Source organism: Rattus rattus, chromosome 15 (genome assembly GCF_011064425.1).
Source record: "Rattus rattus isolate New Zealand chromosome 15, Rrattus_CSIRO_v1, whole genome shotgun sequence".
Taxonomy (NCBI): Eukaryota; Metazoa; Chordata; class Mammalia; order Rodentia; family Muridae; genus Rattus; species Rattus rattus.
This window is the reverse complement of record NC_046168.1, coordinates 11,953,221-11,971,711: the sequence shown is the minus strand read 5'-3', so window position 1 is coordinate 11,971,711 and position 18,491 is coordinate 11,953,221. Positions and strand designations below refer to the sequence as shown.

Genomic DNA, 18,491 nt, shown 5'->3' with positions numbered 1-18,491 from the left:
AGGCCACTCAGTCAGTTTCAGGCTAAGTGAGGACAGGGGTGGAGTTGAGGCCAGACTGTGTGGTCTGGGGAAGGGGGTGGAGGTGGAGGTAGAGGCCAAGAGGCCAGAGTCAGGTGTACTTGGTTTTCTCATCACTGTGGCCAAGTGTCTGACAGAATCAGCTCAGGGAAGGCAGGGTTGGTTGGTGCCATGTTTCAGAGACGCAGTCTGTTGTGACAGTGAATAGTTTCCTGTACCTGTTTGCCTACCTGGTTCCCTGGAACAAGCCACTTTCAACCCGGTTTTGTTTACTTTTTACTCTTTAGCTGGTAGCTTTTGTGAGAGGTTTTGGATTGTCACTGTAGAAAGCCTATTTATTTTAAACTTCCTACTGTGGGAGCTGAGGTCAGCTTTCTCACTTAGCACCCGCCACTCCTCCCTCCTCCCGTGCTAACAGTCCGAGCTGCGTGTTAAGCAAAGTCAGTGTTACGTGGTTCTGACAGTGCCATTGTTGTCCAGACAGCTTTATAGAATACTATGATTACATTTTCTTTTATGAATATATTTTGTTTTTCCTGGAAACCTTCCTTGCTTTGGTTTTCTGTATATTAATTCTTCTCCAGACTCTTTTTTTGTAAGCATTGATTCCCTCTCAGTGGCATCATGGGAACTCCCAGTTCTTTTCCTGCTGGACTCAGACCCATGATTCTCTGGTTCTCCTCTGGCCTAACTAGGGTCACAGAGTCCCTGCTGCCATCACGGAACTGTCTGTGGACACCGTCTGATAAATCCCCATGGCCAGTTTGTTACACTGGCGCCTCTGTTGTCCAGTCTCAAATTCCGTTTGTTGTGACACATGACCTGGCAGGTCTGAAGGAGGAGAAGCTGTCATCTTTGATTCTCCATTTCCCCTGTTACCTGTCTCCCTCTGGAACCGCCTTCCTTCTCCAGTTCCAGTAAATGGCAGGGAGTCTCCAGTGTCGTCTTCTTCCCATCTTCATAGCGAGGGAGAGTGCTTCACTGTAGTGCCGTGCAGGAGAGTGATGGGCTGTATGGCAGCAGGAGGGAGCGGAGGGGGCAGTGGAGTCTGACAGATCACATTCCCAGCTGTGTGACCTCAGGAAGGGGATTTGCTACTCCGAACCTCTCTTGCCTCTTGGTCACATTGACAGAGAGTGCTTGTGCCTGGTGTCTTATGTGCTCTCCAAATGATAGATTCTTGTCATGGAAGGTTGGCACCCTTCTGTTCCATTTCCTGTATGGGAGAAGCCTCAGAGTCCAGGGGCCTGCAACTGTGTGAGCAGCTTTCCAGATGACAGAGGAATTACCAAAGGAACTCCTAAAGCGTGTTCCAATGAGCATGGCTTCCCAGCCGTCTTCCCAGCATGCTGTGTGGAAAATGATAGGGGTCTTACAGGGTCCTGACTTCCTGGTGCCCAGGACAGGCAGCTGTCATCTGGGCTGACCCAAGGCCACCTGTCTGAATGTGCAGCTGTCGCAGCCTCCCCACAGATGAGACACTTGATTGCAGGCATCTGAGGGGCATACTACATGGCAGTGCTGCGTGGAACAGAAGCAGCAGCAGGCTGTGGCCTGGGCCTTGGATGCTACTCAGGGATCCTGATCTTCAGTTGTGGGGTGTGGACTGGGAACCTGCAGTACTGCCACTAAGAAGCCATAGAAACAGGCCACTAGTGTTCTCAGACAGAAAGCAAGGGAATGGGCTCCATCTACATGGGACAGTGGGCAGCAAGGTTATCAGACAGCCTTTGTCCTCTGGTGGAAAGCTGAAAACAAAAGAGGATGTTGAGTAAGAGTAGAGGGAGAGTGCTGAGAAGCACGAGGCTGGTTCCTCTTTTCTGCTCGCCTCTTAAGAAGGGACGCCTGCATGTGCCACTGTCAGCGGCCGTCAGCCTGTGCTTAGGATGCTGCAGTGTTCTTGGGTGCTCTCACTGTGAAGTCAAGGATTCTGCCCAGAGCCACAGGCACTGAAGCAGGAAAAGCAAAGCTAGAAGCAGTAAGTGCCAGACTCATGGTGCTCATGAGTAATTATGGTACCAAGACGGCAGGCAGGGGAGTCTGAGTGGGAGGCCAGCCTGGCCACACTGTAATTTCCAGGCCAGCATGTGGTACCTATGAAGCCCTATCTTAAAACAAACAAAACAACCAAACTGACCAGAAAAATCCCAGAAGACACAAAAGAAGGAATTGTGAAGAGAGTGAGCCTGGGCCCAGCCTCAGAGAAGGCTCAGATCCCTCAGGGATCACAGGGCTGGGATCACAGGGCTGGGGGGTTGGCGAGGGGAAGCGTCTGTAGCATTCGGTGCTGTGGCTCTTCTGATAGTCTGACACAGAAGTGCTTTCTCGGTGCTTTGGCAACCGGACACTTAGGGCAGAGGGCCAGACTGCAGTAGCCCTGGCAGGTGAGGAAGGTGAAGAGGACAGACAGACAGACTCATTTAATCAGTGTGCTTTGGCAACAGAACAGGGTCCACTGGGGCCAGCAGGTATGCGTAATTAAGTTGTTCTGGCCCAGGTCTGCTCCACTGTCCTTCTAATAGTTTGGGGTATTTTATAGGGTGGGCTGATAAGTTGTCAGTGACTGACCAGCTCTAGGATGTATCTAGTCTTCGTGTTGTAGGGAACTGTGTCCTCATATGGTGTGAGGGGCTGTTTGTCTTGCTCAAGGCTTTGCTTCCTTGCATCCAAGGTGACTGGGTATAGGACAGAAACACTTGGTGCCTTCATCCTTTTGGTGGTGGTGGTTTGGTTTGGTTTTCTTTTTTGAGGGTTTTTTATTTATAGAAAATAGGTTCTTCTCTCATGTAGTATATCTTGATTACAGTTTCACCTCCCTCTGCTGCTCCCAGTCCCTCCCTATCTTCCTTCCTCTCCAGATCCACTCTCTCTGTCTGTCATTAGAGAAGAACAGGCTTCTGAGAGGCTATAATCAGGCATGGCTATAAAATATAATAAGATGACAAAACCATTACATCAAGGCTGGGCAAGTGTGTCTTCATCTTCAGCTAGGGATGAGATAGGTCAGGTGGCAGACATCCTAAGTGACTGTCATGTAGTCTTAGTTACTTTTCTATTGCTGTGATAGGATGCTGAGTGTCCAGTTTGGGCTGATGGATTCAGAGAGTTGGCATTCATGATGGGGGAGCAAAGGCATGGCAGTAGGAACAGCCGAGAGTTCACATCTTGATCCTCAAGTAGGAGGCGGGGGAAAGAGGGAGGGAGGGAGGCAGGGAGGGAGAGAACCAGTGAAGTGAGAAGGAGAACAAGCACTGGGAATAATAGTCTTCTGCCCTTAGTGACACACCCCCCTGACAAGGGTACATTTCCCAGTTCTTCAAACAATTTCACCAACCGGGGACCAAGTATTCCAGCCTGTGTACCTATGGGGACATTTTCATTCAAAGCAGAGTCAAGCAGGAGTCATCCTTAAGGAAAGGACACAGATACAGAACCCCAGCAAAGATACCAAGCTTGCACCCTGCAAAAGCAGTTTCTGATTGCCCATGTGTGATTCTTTGTTGTTTCTAAAACTTCCTGCTCTCTCTAGACCTTACATCTATGGGCCCACGTCCCAGGGAGAAAGGATGCAGATTCTCCAGAACTTCAAACACAACCCCAAAATCAACACCATCTTCATCTCTAAGGTACGTGGTGCAGGCTGGTGGAGCAGAGCCTCACTCTCCGGGGGCCTGAGAGGTGCACCTGAGCTCTGGGTTGGTGGCTCATGTATGCTGAAGGCCTTCCCATGTGCTTACTTTCCTGGTCTGGGGCTAGGGTTAAGGAGTGGCAGTCCTGGGTCCTGTGAGAGATAAGTTAGGGTACCTGTGCCTTGCAGATTCACTGTAAGGGCTTTTGCTTCTCAGGTTTGTCCTGCCGTTCCCTACAACATAGGGATTTAGATTTTATTTCCTTTACAGAAGGCACTGCATGTGTTTTCTGCTCTGACAAAAGCAGGTGTTGGATGAGGCTTCCTTTTGGAGCTGGAGATGCTGGGCATTTGGGAAGTTTATGTCTTGGACCTGATGTCCTTGATGGTGTGCGACCAGTGCCACAATGGCCTTGGGTAGGCCCAGCTTGAGCCTGGCATCATTGCTACCAGTAAAGTCTTTTTTTAGATGTGGGTGTCCTTGTATTTAAGGTGTAGATGCTCAGAATTGAGACTTCCTCTTGGCTAGCTTTTCCTTTGATGGGTATGAAGTATCCTCCCTGTCTCTTTTCATTACCTTTGGTTGAAAGTATATCTTATTGGATATTAGAATGGCTACTCCAGCTTGTTTCTTGGGACTGTTTGTTTGGAAAACTTTTTTCCAGCCCTTTACTCTGAGGTGGTGTCTGTCTTTGTTGCTGAGCTGTGTTTCTTATATTCAGCAGAATGATGGATCCTGTTTATGCACCCAGTCTGTTAGCCTGGGTCTTTTTATTGGGGGATTGGGTCCATTGAGGTTGAAAGATACTAATGAACAATGATTGTTAATTCATGTTATTTCATTGTTGATGGTGGTACTCTGTGTGTGTGTGTGTGTGTGTGTGAGTGTGTGTGATTCTCTTCTTTTGGTTTGTTGTAAGATAATTAATTATGTTTTATTGTGTGTAGTTACCCTCCTTGTGTTGGGATTTTCCTTCTAGTATCCTGTGTAAGGCTGGATTAGTAGGAAAATATTGTTTACATTTGGTTTTGTCATGGTTGTACATTTGTAGCCACCTCTTTAAGTTTGGGAAGTTTTCTTCTGTGATTTCATTGAAGATGCTCTCCGGCCTTTTGACATAGGAATCTTCACCCGCTTCTAATCTTACTAATCTTAGGTTTGGCCTCTTCATTGTGTCCTAAATTTCCTGGGTATTTTGGGTTAGGAACTTTTTACACTTTACATTCTCTTTGACTGATGTATCAGTTTCTTCTATGATATCTTCTACACCTAAGGTTCTCTCTTCCATCTCTTGTATTTTGTTGGTGACACTTGCATCTGTAGTTCCTGTTCTCTTTCCTAAATTTTCCATCTCTAGATTTGCCTCATTCATGTTTTCTTTCAATTTCCTTTTTAGTTCTTGCACCATTTTGTTCCTTTCCTTCACCTGCTTGATTTCTTTAAGGGAGTTATTTACATCCTCTTTAAAGGTCTCTATCATCTTTATGAGATGGACTCGAGGTCACAGTGCTGCTCTTCAGGTGCGTTAGGATACCCAGGGCTGGCCACAGAAGGAGAGCTGGCTTCTGAGGGCGCGTGTCGCACTGGTTTCTATTGATCGTGTGCCCTCTGCCCGCAGTGATAGGCCCTTGCTAAGAGGAGGAGAGGGGGGTTTCCCTAAATGATCTTCAGAGCTAATGCAGACTCTCAAGCATGACGGGGAGGTAGCTCAGTGTGATAGCATACGTGAGAGCACGCCTGAAGCCCGAATTCTACCTCTAGAATTACAAAAATTTTAGAATTTAAATTCTGGACTAGTTGATTTGTTGTTGTTCTTACTGTTCCCTATATAAAAACTCCCAAACTCGTAGCTGCTTTTTTTTCTATAGGTTGGTGACACATCCTTTGATCTGCCAGAAGCAAATGTCCTCATTCAGATCTCTTCCCATGGTGGCTCCAGACGGCAGGAAGCGCAGAGATTGGGGCGGGTACTCAGAGCCAAGAAAGGTAACGGTGCCTTCCTCTGCTGCCACAGGCTGGGCCTGCCTCCCCCAGCCTCCAGCACATAGCTTACAACACTGGGTGAGCGGCTGCTGAGTCCAGTCACAGCCTGCTCTGTCCAGAGTTAGGGAGACCCTGGTGGGAAGGTGATGATCCCTTCTCATGCCACGGGATCCATGTTCTCTATGGTCGCTTTGAATGACAGTTTTTACCAGTGACTTGAGCTGCACTGGATCTTCACACCCTCCTCTTGTGTCTTACACACGTCATAGATTCACACAGACAAGCAAACGTACTCATTAAATAAGAAATCAGGTCTGGAGATGAGCACTGCTCTCTGGAGGCTCCTGGCCTCCACACCACTGCTCTCCATGACAGCTGCCCCTGTTCCCACGCTCACAGAACTTCTCCAGGTTTAAGGGAAGCCACCTCTTCCCTTTACGGCCTCATGCTTCTTCAGCACAGACTGAAGTGCTGAAGGCTCTCCTATCGTAATATCCCTGATTCCTGAAAAGAGCTTTTGTGTCTGCTTCCCTCTGCTGACCAGTGACTGCAGCCTTTCGACCGTCCCTTTTGATAGGTCCCCAGGATCAGACTCAGATCACCAGCCTTAGCAGCACGTGCCAATGTCCACTCTAGCATCGTGTTTGTCCTCTTTGTTTTTAAGTGTGTTTGTTTGTATGTTCGTGATGCTGGGGTCTTTGTGCATGCTAGGGCAAGTCCCATACTGCCCACAGGGTCCTCCATCCTTTTTTTGACTCACAGATAGGACAGTAATTTTGATGGGTCCCCATGTAGTCAGGGTGACTGCACACTGGGTGAAGGGCTTGCCCTCTGAAGTTCTTGCTTCTCCTCACTGGACTCCTGGTGGGCTAGGGGCAATGTGGACTTTCTTGTCTTTTCTCCCTTTTCCTATAGGGATGGTCGCAGAGGAGTACAATGCCTTTTTCTACTCCCTGGTGTCCCAGGACACACAGGAAATGGCTTATTCTACCAAGCGACAGAGATTCTTAGTAGACCAGGGTTACAGCTTTAAGGTACGTATTCATTTACCTTTGGCTAGGCTATGGCAGAGGTAGAGGCACCAGCCTGAGACAATATTCAAGCGGGCTTCAAGATCTTTTGTCTCTGCAAATTGCCGGGATAACACTGCTAGCCTGGCAGTTCAGAGGAGCTAAAGGGGAAACTGCAAGAGACTGTGTGTGTGTGTGTGTGTGTGTGTGTGTGTGTGTGTGTGTGTGTGCACATGCGTGTGCGCTCGTGTGTGAGAGAGTCTTTCACAGGATTGTACAATAGCTTGCCTTTTAATTGATGTCAGATCATATGTCCTTAATGCCATGCTGGCATTCTAAATGAGTATCTCCACCAGACAGGATAGGCTATCCCATGTATGACCAAAACACATACATCTTTTAGAATGGATGGCAGTCCCTTAGGAATGCTGAGAGTTTCAGGGTCTCGTACGAGGTGCTACAGATTACAGCACTTAACCACTTACATCAACTTATCAGTTGATGTTACTTTGCATGATAAAGAAACAGGAAAGAAGATACCAGTATCTACCTAAGGTGTGTGTCTGTATGCTCTTAACACAGCGGGACGGAAATAGCCACTGTTCAGATACATTTTCCATTGGTCTCTTTAGCGTCAGTGAGAGTTTCATTACTCACCTGATGAGAACAGCCCTGCCACGCTTCGTTAGCTCCAAAGTGAGTTCCTCAGTCAGAGGTAATGCAGGCAGGCCTATCTTTGGGGTCCTCCCTTGAGTTCCTGCCTTGACTTCCCCAGCAGTGGACTGTCGTCTGGCCATGAAAGTCAAATAAACTCATCCTTCCTGACAGTTGCCTTTGGTCAGGATGCTCTATCCCAGCAACAGAAAGGAAACTTCAGCAGCCATTATTGTTAAAGTTTTGCTTTGTGTGTGTGGGTGTTTTGCTTGCATGTTTATGTGTGTACCATGCATTTGCCTAGTGCCCACAGCGGCCAGAAGAGGATGTTGGATTCCCAGGAACTGGAGTTACAGGTGGTTGTGAGCCACCATGTGGTTGCTGGGAACAGAATCCAGGTCGTCTGAAGAGCAGTCAGTGCTCTTCTCTACGGAGCCGTCTCTAGCCCTTGTTCAGTAAATTCTTGATTTCTTGCATGAATACAGTATTCCTTGCTGGAAGCCCAAGATGTCAGGTAGTGTGTTGGAGTGTCCCCATGTATGCTTTTGTGTGTTTTCCTTCCTCGCCAGTGCAATTATAAACCCACAGATTGCCCTTCCGATGTGCTTATGCAGAGGTTAGAGCTGGTAGTCAGGCTCTGGGTGGACCAGTGAGGGTGGGAGAGGTGACTGGGAGCAGGTGCTGTGGGGATTTGGAGGCGGGAACAGGCTTTATTTACCATTGTTCTTGTAGGTAATCACAAAGCTAGCCGGCATGGAGGAAGAGGAGCTGGCCTTCTCCACCAAAGAGGAGCAGCAGCAGCTCCTGCAGAAGGTCCTGGCAGCCACTGACCTGGATGCAGAGGAGGAAGTGGTGGCTGGAGAGTTTGGCTCTAGATCTGGCCAGGTGAGTGAAGAGAGAGGTTCTCCTGTAGGACACCCACTGTATGTGAGCACATGTATACAGACATTCCATACGCATGTGTGTGCAAACACACACACACACACACACACACACACACACACACACACAAGCCTATCAGCATGCAAGCAAGTAGGATTAGAGGAAAACTGAAATTTTTTGAAGAAACAACACTGTTATCTTTGAGTGTGGGTTTCTTCTAAATGTGTTGTAAGGCAGAGGACTCACAGTGACAGTGACTGGGGCCATGCTTGTCCATAATGACAGCCAGCTAATGTTGGGGCCGAGGATGAGAGCCCTGTAGGCTCTGGTACTAGTGCTTTATCTGTTATCTGGGGTTAGCTGGCTCACCCTGCTTTCCTCCTCAGTAAGAGGGCTCAGCCGTCAAGATGAGTCTGCTGATGAACTCAAGAAGTTGAATATGCTGCTTTCTAAAAAGACCCAGCCTTTCACCTGTCTTTAGTGAAGGCCTGTGTGCCCCAGGCATGACCATGTAGTGTGACCAGCGAAGGCATCATAAGGAGACTATGACATCACCCTTCAAGGAGAGAAGTGAAATGAGTCAGGGGTTCCGAGGCTCAGTCTCTGAAGTTCAGTGGTGGAAGCTGAAAGGCGGTCATTAGCTAGAACAAGACAGGAAGGAGCGGCGTTTGCCACTTGGGCAGGGGCCAGTACCGTCCAGTCAAGGCCATTCTCTTGCTAGGTCACCATCTCGTTTGTCCTGAGATGGTGCTAGGTGGAACCTTCCTCCTGCCTCTGTCCAGGCCTTTTCCTGCCTCTCTTCCTGCCTCTCCTGATGCCTCTGCCTCCCCTCTCCTGCCTCTCCTGCCTCCTGCCTCTGCTTCTCCCTCTCCCTCTCCTGCCTCTGCCTCTCCCTCTGGCCCTCTCCCTCCCCTCCTGCCTCTGCCTCTCCCTCTCCTGCCTCTCCTGCCTCTCCTGCCTCTGCTTCTCCCTCTCCTGCCTCTCCTGCCTCTGCCTCTCCCTCTCCTGCCTCTCCCTCTCCTGCCTCTCCTGCCTCTGCCTCTCTGCTGCTCTCCCTCTCCTGCCTCCTGCTCTCCTGCCTCTCCCCTGCCTCTCCTCCTCCTCCCTGCCTCTCCTGCCTCTCCTCCTTTTCCTGCCTCTCCTGCCTCTCCCTTTCCTGCCTCTCCTGCCTCTCCTGGGTCTCCTGCCTCCTGCCCCTCTCCTGCCTCCTCCTGCCTCTCCTGCCTCTCCTCCTCCCTGCCTCCCTGCCTCTCCTGCCTCTCTCCTGCCTCTGCCTGCCTCTCCTGCCTCTCCTGGAACTCTCCTCTCCCCTCTCCTCTTCTGTCCTCCCCTCTGCCTCTGCCTCCCCTGCCTCCCTTTCCTGCCTGCTCCTGCCTCTCCTGCCTCTCCTGCCTCTCCTGCCTCTCCTGCTTCTCCTGCTTCTCCTGCCTCTCCTGCCTCTCCTGCCTCTCCTGCCTCTAGGACTGGGATTAAAGGTGTTCACCTTGCTCCCAGCTCCATATCCACCTTTGGAGCAGACTTGACCATGCCCTGTTACATACACTCAAAACTTGCTCATGGCTTTGGATCTGAGTCAAGCCAGGGTTTTCTGGGTCTCCCATTGTTAAGTCTTAGGAGATTTAAAGAGATTCCCACCCCAACTTTTTTTTTTTAATTATTTTTTTTATATGTATGGGTGTTTTGCCTGCACTTGTGCCTCTACACCACATGTATGCCTGGTGCCCACACAGGCCAGAAGGATGCTTCGGATCCTTGGAACTGGAGTTGCAGATGGTTGTGAGCTGCTAGAATTCAAATCTCAGTCTTCTGGAAGGGTAGCCAGTGTTCTTAACTACTGAGCCACCTCTCCAGCTCCAGTCCATCCTAATAACAATTAAAAAAAAAAAGATTTATTTATTTTATGTGTATGAGTACACTGTAGCTGTCTTCAGACACACCAGAAGAGAGCATCGAATCCTATTACAGATGGTTGTGAGCCACCATGTGGGTGCTGAGAATTGAACTCAGGACCTCTGGAAGAGCAGCCAGTGCTCTAACCACTGAGCCATCTCTCCAGCTCCCCCAATAACTCTTAAGAAAGATTTTGTGTAGGGGCTGAGTCTGCCTTGCATGTGCAATACCAGGCCTGGCTTCTTACCTCAGAACCACAGAAGAGAGAATATGTTCTCTTGGGCAGTTGTCACCAAGGGAGACCTGTGCTGGCCGTTACAGCGGAGCACCTGGGCCATGTTCTAGTCCTGTTTTCCTTAAGATCTCAAGCAGGCTCAAGCCACGTTCTCGTGCCTCAGTTTCCTGTTTTGTAGGTTAAGATTATAGTTGTTGTGAGGATCAGGGGAGGTAGTATATATGCAGTGGCTGACACAGAAAGTGGTCAGAAGGATATTTTAAATTTAACTTGTATATGTGTGTGTGTGCGTGTGCGTGTGTGTGTGTGTGTGTGTGTGTGTGTGTGTGTGTCAGGGCACGGCTTTGGAAGTCACGACAGCTTGGTGGAGTGCTTTCTCTCCTTACGCCTTTTGTGGGTTCTGGGCTCAAGCTCCAGTTGCCGTGCTTGCATTGCAAGTACAACTCAGCTGTCCAAAAAAGTCTCATGTTTTTTAAATTTATTTATCTGTATTTGACATGCATTGGTGTTTTGTCTGCATTCATGTATGTGTGAGAGTGTTGGGTCCCTGGGAACTGGTGTTACAGACAGTTCTGAGCTGCCATGCTCTTAACAGCCAGGCCATCTCTCCAGCCTGAGAGTTGTTTAAAAACAGTTCATCGCATGGCTGGGCTAGCTTGGTGGTAGAGGGCTTGCCTAGCATGTGCAAGATCCTGGGTTCAGTCCCTGCAGCACACATTTTTTTTTTTTTTTTTTTTTTTTGGTGGAAGTATCAGATTTTTATTACTATGGCTCTGTAGTACATTGAAATTAGGAGTAATGATATCTACTACTAACATTTATTTTTTTTAAGATTTCATTAGCTTCCTATGGTCTTTTATGTTTCAAATATGAACTTTAAGAATTTTATTTTTTTTATCTTTATTAACTTGAGTATTTCTTATTTACATTTCGAATGTTATTCCCTTTCCCGGTTTCAGGGCCAACATCCCCCTAGCCCCTCCCCTCCCCTTCTGTATGGGCTTTCCCCTCCCCCCATTACCACCCTATCCCCAACAATCGCGTTCACTGGGAGTTCAGTCTTGGCAGGACCCAGGGCTTCCCCTTCTACTGGTGCTCTTACTAGGATATTCATTGCTACCTATGAGGTCAGAGTCCAGGGTCAGTCCATGTATAGTCTTTAGGTAGTGGCTTAGTCCCTGGAAGCTCTGGTTGGTTGGCATTGTTGTTCATATGATGTCTCAAGCCCCTTCAAGCTCTTCCAGTTCTTTCTCTGATTCCTTCAACGAGGGTCCCATTCTCAGTTCAGTGGTTTGCTGCTGGCATTCGCTTATGTATTTGTTGTATTCTGGGTGTGTCTCTCAGGAGAGATCTACATCCGGCTCCTGTCTGCCTGCACTTCTTTGCTTCATCCATCTTGTCTAATTGGGTGGCTGTATATGCATGGGCCACATGTGGGGCAGGCTCTGAATGGGTGTTCCTTCTGTGTCTGTTTTAATCTTTGCCTCCCTATTCCCTGCCAAGGGTATTCTTGTTCCCCTTTTAAAGAAGGAGTGAAGCATTCGCATTTTGATCATCCCTCTTGAGTTTCATGTGTTCTGTGCATCTAGGGTAATTCAAGCATTTGGGCTAATAGCCACTTATCAATGAGTGCATACCATGTGTGTTTTTCTATGATTGGGTTACTTCACTCAGGATGATAATTTCCAGTTCCATCCATTTGCCTATGAATTTCATAAGTCATTGTTTTTGATAGCTGAGTAATATTCCATTGTGTAGATGTACCACATTTTCTGTATCCATTCCTCTGTTGAAGGGCATCTGGGTTCTTTCCAGCTTCTGGCTATTATAAATAAGGCTGCTATGAACATAGTGGAGCACATGTCTTTGTTATATGTTAGGGCATCTTTTGGGTGCAACTGTACACACACACACACACACGCATTTATTTCTCTTGCACACACACACTTGCACACACACGCATGCGCACACACACACACATGCACACACACACACACACACACACACACGCACACACACACTGAATTTGAGTGTGAGTGTTGTAAGGGGTTCCTTTGGAGATTAACCTTAGCCTGGCTTCTGCCTCTCCCCACAGGCATCCCGGCGCTTTGGCACCATGAGCTCTCTGTCCGGGGCAGACGATACTGTGTATATGGAGTACCACTCCTCCCGAAACAAAGCCTCCACCAAGCACGTGCACCCACTTTTCAAACGCTTCAGGAAGTGACATCCACCCTGTACCCTGGCTGCCCGGATCAGAGTTGAAAGCAGAGACTTCTCCGTGTGATCGTTTCTCTCCCAGACTGTAATGTCCTCTTGGTCTAATGTGTTGACTGACTGTGCTGAGAACCAGTGGGTTCCAGACTTAAAGGAAAGAAAGGCTGCTGTTGTTTTTTATACTTGTTGAGAGTGGATCATTTCTGTATATAAAAATTATACCACTTAAGGCACATTTGTCTTTATTTTATTGAATGAACTGAAAAATGGAGTTTGGGCAGCTCTGGGCTTCAAGTCCTGTTGTCCACTTGATGAGCAGCTTGACAGTGTCCATGATGAATCCCCGGAGACAGTGCCCTTGCTGATGAGCAGCTTCCCTCCCGACACAGTGCCCACTTGATGAGCAGTGTCCACTTCCCCTCCCCAGAGACAGTGTTTGATGAGCAGCTTCCCCCCCAGAGACAGTGTCCCACTTGATGAGCAGCTTCCCCCCCCTGACACAGTGCCCAGATGAGCAGCAGTGCCCACTTGATGAGCAGCTTTGATGAGCAGCCCCCCCGGACACAGTGTCCAAACACCAGTGTCCCCTTGACTTGATGAGGCACACAGTGTCCACTTGATGAGCAACCCCCCCCCCGGACACAGTGTCCAATTGATTGACAGGCCCCCCTCCCCGGACACAGTGTCCACTTGATGAGCAGCTTCCCCCCTCCCCGGACACAGTGTCCACTTGATGAGCAGCTTCCCCCCCCCGGACACAGTGTCCACTTGATGAGCAGCTTCCCCCTCCCCGGACACAGTGTCCACTTGATGAGCAGCTTCCCCCTCCCCGGAGACAGTGTCCACTTGATGAGCAGCTTCCCCCTCCCCGGACACAGTGTCCACTTGATGAGCAGCTTCCCCCTCCCCGGACACAGTGTCCACTTGATGAGCAGCTTCCTCCCTCCCCGGAGACAGTGTCCACTTGATGAGCAGCTTCCCCCGTCCCTGGACAGTGTCCACTTGATGAGCACTTGCAAATGAAATTTAGTTTTCTCCAAGGAGAGGCTCACTGAGGAAACAACTACTCTTAGGTAGGCTTCATGGCCACAGGACGCCCACAGGACACAAACCCAGCGCTCTGTTTGAAGGTTCCTTGTCTTATAATGTCCTGTCAGGGCTCCCCCTTCTTTCTAAAAGTCTGTCTTAGTATACTTCTTATTTTATATTTTTCTCACTTTTACCCTACAGGTCTTCTGTGTGTATATCATGGCTTCTGGTTTACTGTTTTTATGAGATCCCTGGGGGTGAGCAGGCTGGTCTTGTGTCTGCTCTTCAGCTCTCTTTCTGGTATTTGTTTTGTCTTATACTGTATTATTTAGAAATGGAATTTGGGCTGTGTATTACTAAGTTAGCTTACTTTGAAATGTTGCTAACCTGGGAGGTTTCAGCATTTTACCCGTGAGGCTGAGAACTGGTTGGTCACTCTGTCGGTGAGGCTGGCTGCTTTAGCAATCTCAGTCTGGATCCAAGTATGGAAAGGTCCTGGAGACAGCTGCTCCCTAGGGATGGAAGCCTGGAAAATCGCATCTGACAGCAGCAAAGAGATCACAGCAACGGGATAAAGAAGGCTGACGTCAGGAGGGACGGCCAAGCCAGCAAAAGGTGGGTGATCCTCTCTACGCCAGCCACCCCCTCTTTGAGGTCTAGGCCCATGGCAGATGCCACATGTGGAGTGGCTGTCGAGGCGGTCATGTGCAGTTCTCTGCACAGGTCATTGTATTCTGAGGCAAGCAGATGATAAAACCGGCTATGTGTGCTTGGTGTCGATCATGGATCTAAAGTCATCTGGGAGACACACCCGCAGGCAGACCGGTCTATGAAGGTGTTTCTAGACTAGGAGAACTGAGGTGGGAAGGCCCAGCCAACACGTGGCACCATCGTCTGGGCTAGAACACGAAGGAAGAAAGCTGGGGACCAGCATTCCCGGACCCTGACTGACTGTAACAGCCGCCCCGGGTCCTGCCGCCATTACTGACTGCACTCTGAAGCTGGCAGCCAAAGTAAAGCCCTTATTTTATTATTTTGTCACAGCAATGAGAAAAACCACTAACACAGTCCCTGACACCTGAGGCCTGGGTCGTTACATGAGGGGCTGCTGCTTACTGGGGTACCTGCCGTGCGCTACTCCCGTTCAGTGGCCAAATGCCGAGGGTCCCAAAAGCTGCCAGGCGCCAGGCAGGTTGGAGTTCCCACCTCTGTGTCATTTCTATTCCGAGGTGTATAAATGTAATGTCACACGTCTTTCCTGTCACTCCACTTTTATTTATTTATTTTTTGAGACAGGATCTCTCACTGAACCTGAAACACAGCTCTCAGTAAGCTGGAAAACCCCAGGGATTCACCTGGCTCCGCCCTGCACCCAGCCTTGGGGTTATGAGTGTGCATGGCCACGCCCAGCTTCATATGTAAGTTCTGAGGTTCAAGTCGGTCCTCCTCCTTCATGGCGGGTGCTGTCTACTGAGCCAGCTCCTTGGGCCCCTTTCTCTTGCCCCTGCAGTCAGGCTCTCTAAGAAGCATTGTGTAACTTGAGCCTACCGTCTTCAGGTTTAGTTTTCTAGTCTTATTACATTTGGTCTTTCCATCAATCATGAATTAGGTTCTGTTTATTTTTTTTTTTTTTTTTTTTTTTTTTTTTTTTTTTTTTTTTTTTCGACTGGGGACCTGAACCCTTTGGCATTGGACACTCTACCACTAGCTAAGTCCCCAACCCCTGTTTATTTTCTGTCCCCAAGGCATTGGACAGGCCCCATCCCATCCCCAGATCCAGATCTTGAGTTAATTACTGTAATGGATAGGCTAAGTGATAAAATAATACTTGTATTGCTTTTAATGAAGTTGCAAATGAAAATATTATATTCTTTCATTTGATCGTGCCTTTTTGTTATAACTCTTTTCTTACCCTGTACCCCTGAGTCAAAACTAATGTTTGAATAATTTGAGTTTTTTTTCATTCTGTGTAAATACATACATATATTATCATTATTTAGTATAATTTAGATAAAACAATATCTAGTTTTAGCTTTAACTTCATTTACTCTGTTTGGACATATGAAGACTTGGGTTAGCTCTTCTTATCCAAAGAACACAAAAGGTATCAGTCTAGTAACAACATTCATGTTTTATACCTCAAGTACAGATATTTATTGGTTTAATATCTAAAATATAGCTAGGATTAAAGAATTAATTAAACTATATTTGTATTTTACTAATAAAAAATGGGAGACAGTGACTTCTTCCAAAGTCTCATTTCTAACCATTTAAGTGTAAGATAATTCATAGAATACAATTAACTGGAAATATAGGGGGAACTCTGTATCTCATTAACATGTAAATTTGGCTATTTTAGGAATGTTTATTTCATACTGTATTTACTCCATGAGGCCAAACTGTTCTTTGTTGCTTTTTGTTTGTTTTGTCTTTCAAGATGGGTTTCTTTGTGTGGCCCTGGCTATCCTGGAACGCCTCTGTAGACCTGGCTCGAACTCACAGAGATCTTGCTTGCTCCTGCCTTCTGAGTGCTGGGATTAAAGGCAGATGAAAGACTAAAAAATTCTTTAAGATCATCTAGAGGGCTGGAGAGATGGCTCAGAGGTTAAGAGCACTGACTGCTCTGACAGAGAGTCCTGAGTTCAATTCCCAGCAACCACATGGGTTTCATGGCTGTGAAGGGACCATGGCAACTCTTATAAAGAACATTTAGTTGAGGTTGGCTTACAGTTTCAGCTGTTCATCACCATGGCGATAAGCATGATAAGAAACATGGCAGCGTACAGGCAGAAACCCAAGAGCTTCCTGTTTACCCCCAAGCAGTTGTGGTGTGGTTCTGCCCTAGTACACACCCTGAACCCAGGAGCTTTCTGTGTACAGGAGCCGGAGGAGCTGAGAGTTCTACATCCTGCTCTACACTGGGAGGAGCTTGAGCACCAAGAGACCTCAAACCCCTGTGGGGACACACTTCCTCCGACACATTCTAATAGTGCCACTCCTCATGGGTCAGGCATTCATATATCATCGTATGGGGACCATTCCTTCAAACCACCACAGGGCGCATTGTCATTTTTTTTAAAGTTTCCTCTTATAGGTACCAGGGAGAGGAGGGCTCAACTGCTTGCCGTGGAAGAATCCCTCGCCTCCCCAAGACTCTGCTGGAAAGTTATGTTTATCTGGTAACACTTGGGTGGTTGTTGGTTTCCTCACAAACCACAGGCACACGGATCTCAGTCAGACAGGGATGGTTCATCGAGCATGCGTCCCAGGACCGATCAGAGCCACTGACCGACTAAGGAGCTGGCGGTGATGCTCAGCTAGAATCCCACAGAGCTTTTAAGCCTGAGATCCACAAACATTCAATTTCACCAATCGGGATTTAGTGATAGGGGATTTCCTTAGGAACATGTCTTTGTGGAACATGTATCCTGCTCCCATTGGTTGGAGTATTCAACTGTGGCAGGGGACTTGCCTTACCTAACTTCCTGTCTTAACTTGCCAACCAGGATGCCAGTTCCTAGGGAGGTCTTGGGAACTTAATCTTTACTCAAACCCTACATAAATGGAAGTCTTATTCCAAATAGTTTTTTATATTGGTACAGATTGGGGTCCATCCCAGAGACATCTTATAAAACCAAAACCCATAAAATCTCATCCAAAGGTGCAGGAAGTGTTGTCCAGTGGTTGGATCCGTCCAAGCTTACTGTGGGTAACTATACAAAGCAGTTCTAACTGACTTGGTTTCCAAGAGTACAGAACATTACAGGATATGTAATCAACTTGGCCCTGAGAAAGTTTCCTAATAACAGCAGTGACAGCATATCAGAACATTCCCTTATAACGTTAGCAACAGCACAAAGTGGCTGGCTAGATAGGCAACAGTTACCTAGGCCTTAACAGTGTGTTTTATTTCCCGGCATTCCTTTCCCATTATTTTATGTTCTTCACCTCATGGGCTAATTTGCTTAACTATCCCTTAGCCCTGCCCCTCAATTTATTTTATTTATTATTATCGATTTCTCAATGTTTATAAGTACTGAGCTGCTGTATGGAATCTTTCATGATGCTTCCGATATCAACTCTATGTGTTATTGAGGGTTCTCTAGAAGAACAAAGCTGGGAATAAATATATATTACAAGTGGCTTTATTGGTTTGGCTTCTGGAATAATTCAGCAGTGGCCACCTGGACCTTGCAGAGGTTGAGTGTTTGGAAGCCGTTCCTTCGTGAGGCGTGGTGCTTCGGCTCTCCCAGTCTGGCACTGAAGGCCTGGGAGGTTTCTGGAGAGCCACTGGTCTTCAGTCCACATTGCAAGGCTGCTGAAGGAGGGCTCTGATCTCAGGATAAGAATGTAGCAACAAGGAGTTGGGGATTTAGCTCAGTGGTAGAGCGCTTGCCAGGCAAGGCCCCTGGGTTAGGTCCTCAGCTCCAGGAAAAAAAAATGTAGCAACAGAAGAGAAGAACTTTCCGAGGGAAGCAGGCAAAAGCGTTTCTCTCCAACCTCCTTTTATTTGGGCAGCCACTGGAGGGCGACGCCCACATTTTGGTGTGTGTCCTCCCACTTCAGATAATATGATCAAGAAAAATCACTGCTAGGAGAGCCTAGTGGCGGGTGGAATCGGGGCGGGAACCTAGAGGCAGGAACTGAAGCAGAGTCTATAGGGAAATGCGGCTTACTGGCTCTCATAGTTACCCTGTCTGCTTTCTGATATAACCCGGGACCACACAGCCCTAACAGCATGGTGGGTAGGCCCAGCCCTTGTGCTGTTTTAAGGCTTATTGTAAATATAAAGGCAGAGACTGTGTCTTTCATTTGGGAATGAATTGATTAAGGGCAGGGCCTGCTGGGCCCTGGTGTCATTCATCAAGAAAACACCCCTCCCCCTACCTGCATACAGGCCAATCTGATGAAGTCATTTTCTCAGTTATGGTTCTCTTTCCCCAG

At 47.9% G+C, this 18,491-nt stretch overlaps 1 protein-coding gene across 1 annotated transcript in view; it reads left to right on the top strand.

Moving 5' to 3' along the window:
* Ercc3 (ERCC excision repair 3, TFIIH core complex helicase subunit) overlaps positions 1 to 12,751 on the top strand; it is a 30,663-nt gene extending 17,912 nt beyond the window's left edge. The window contains exons 11-15 of the mRNA XM_032885719.1: positions 3,548 to 3,644; positions 5,516 to 5,633; positions 6,546 to 6,664; positions 8,027 to 8,179; positions 12,397 to 12,751. Of these exons, the coding sequence (XP_032741610.1) occupies positions 3,548 to 3,644; positions 5,516 to 5,633; positions 6,546 to 6,664; positions 8,027 to 8,179; positions 12,397 to 12,528 (619 nt within the window). The 3' untranslated portion in view covers positions 12,529 to 12,751. The remainder of the gene's footprint in view (positions 1 to 3,547; positions 3,645 to 5,515; positions 5,634 to 6,545; positions 6,665 to 8,026; positions 8,180 to 12,396) is intronic.
* Positions 12,752 to 18,491: the final 5,740 nt, after the last annotated feature.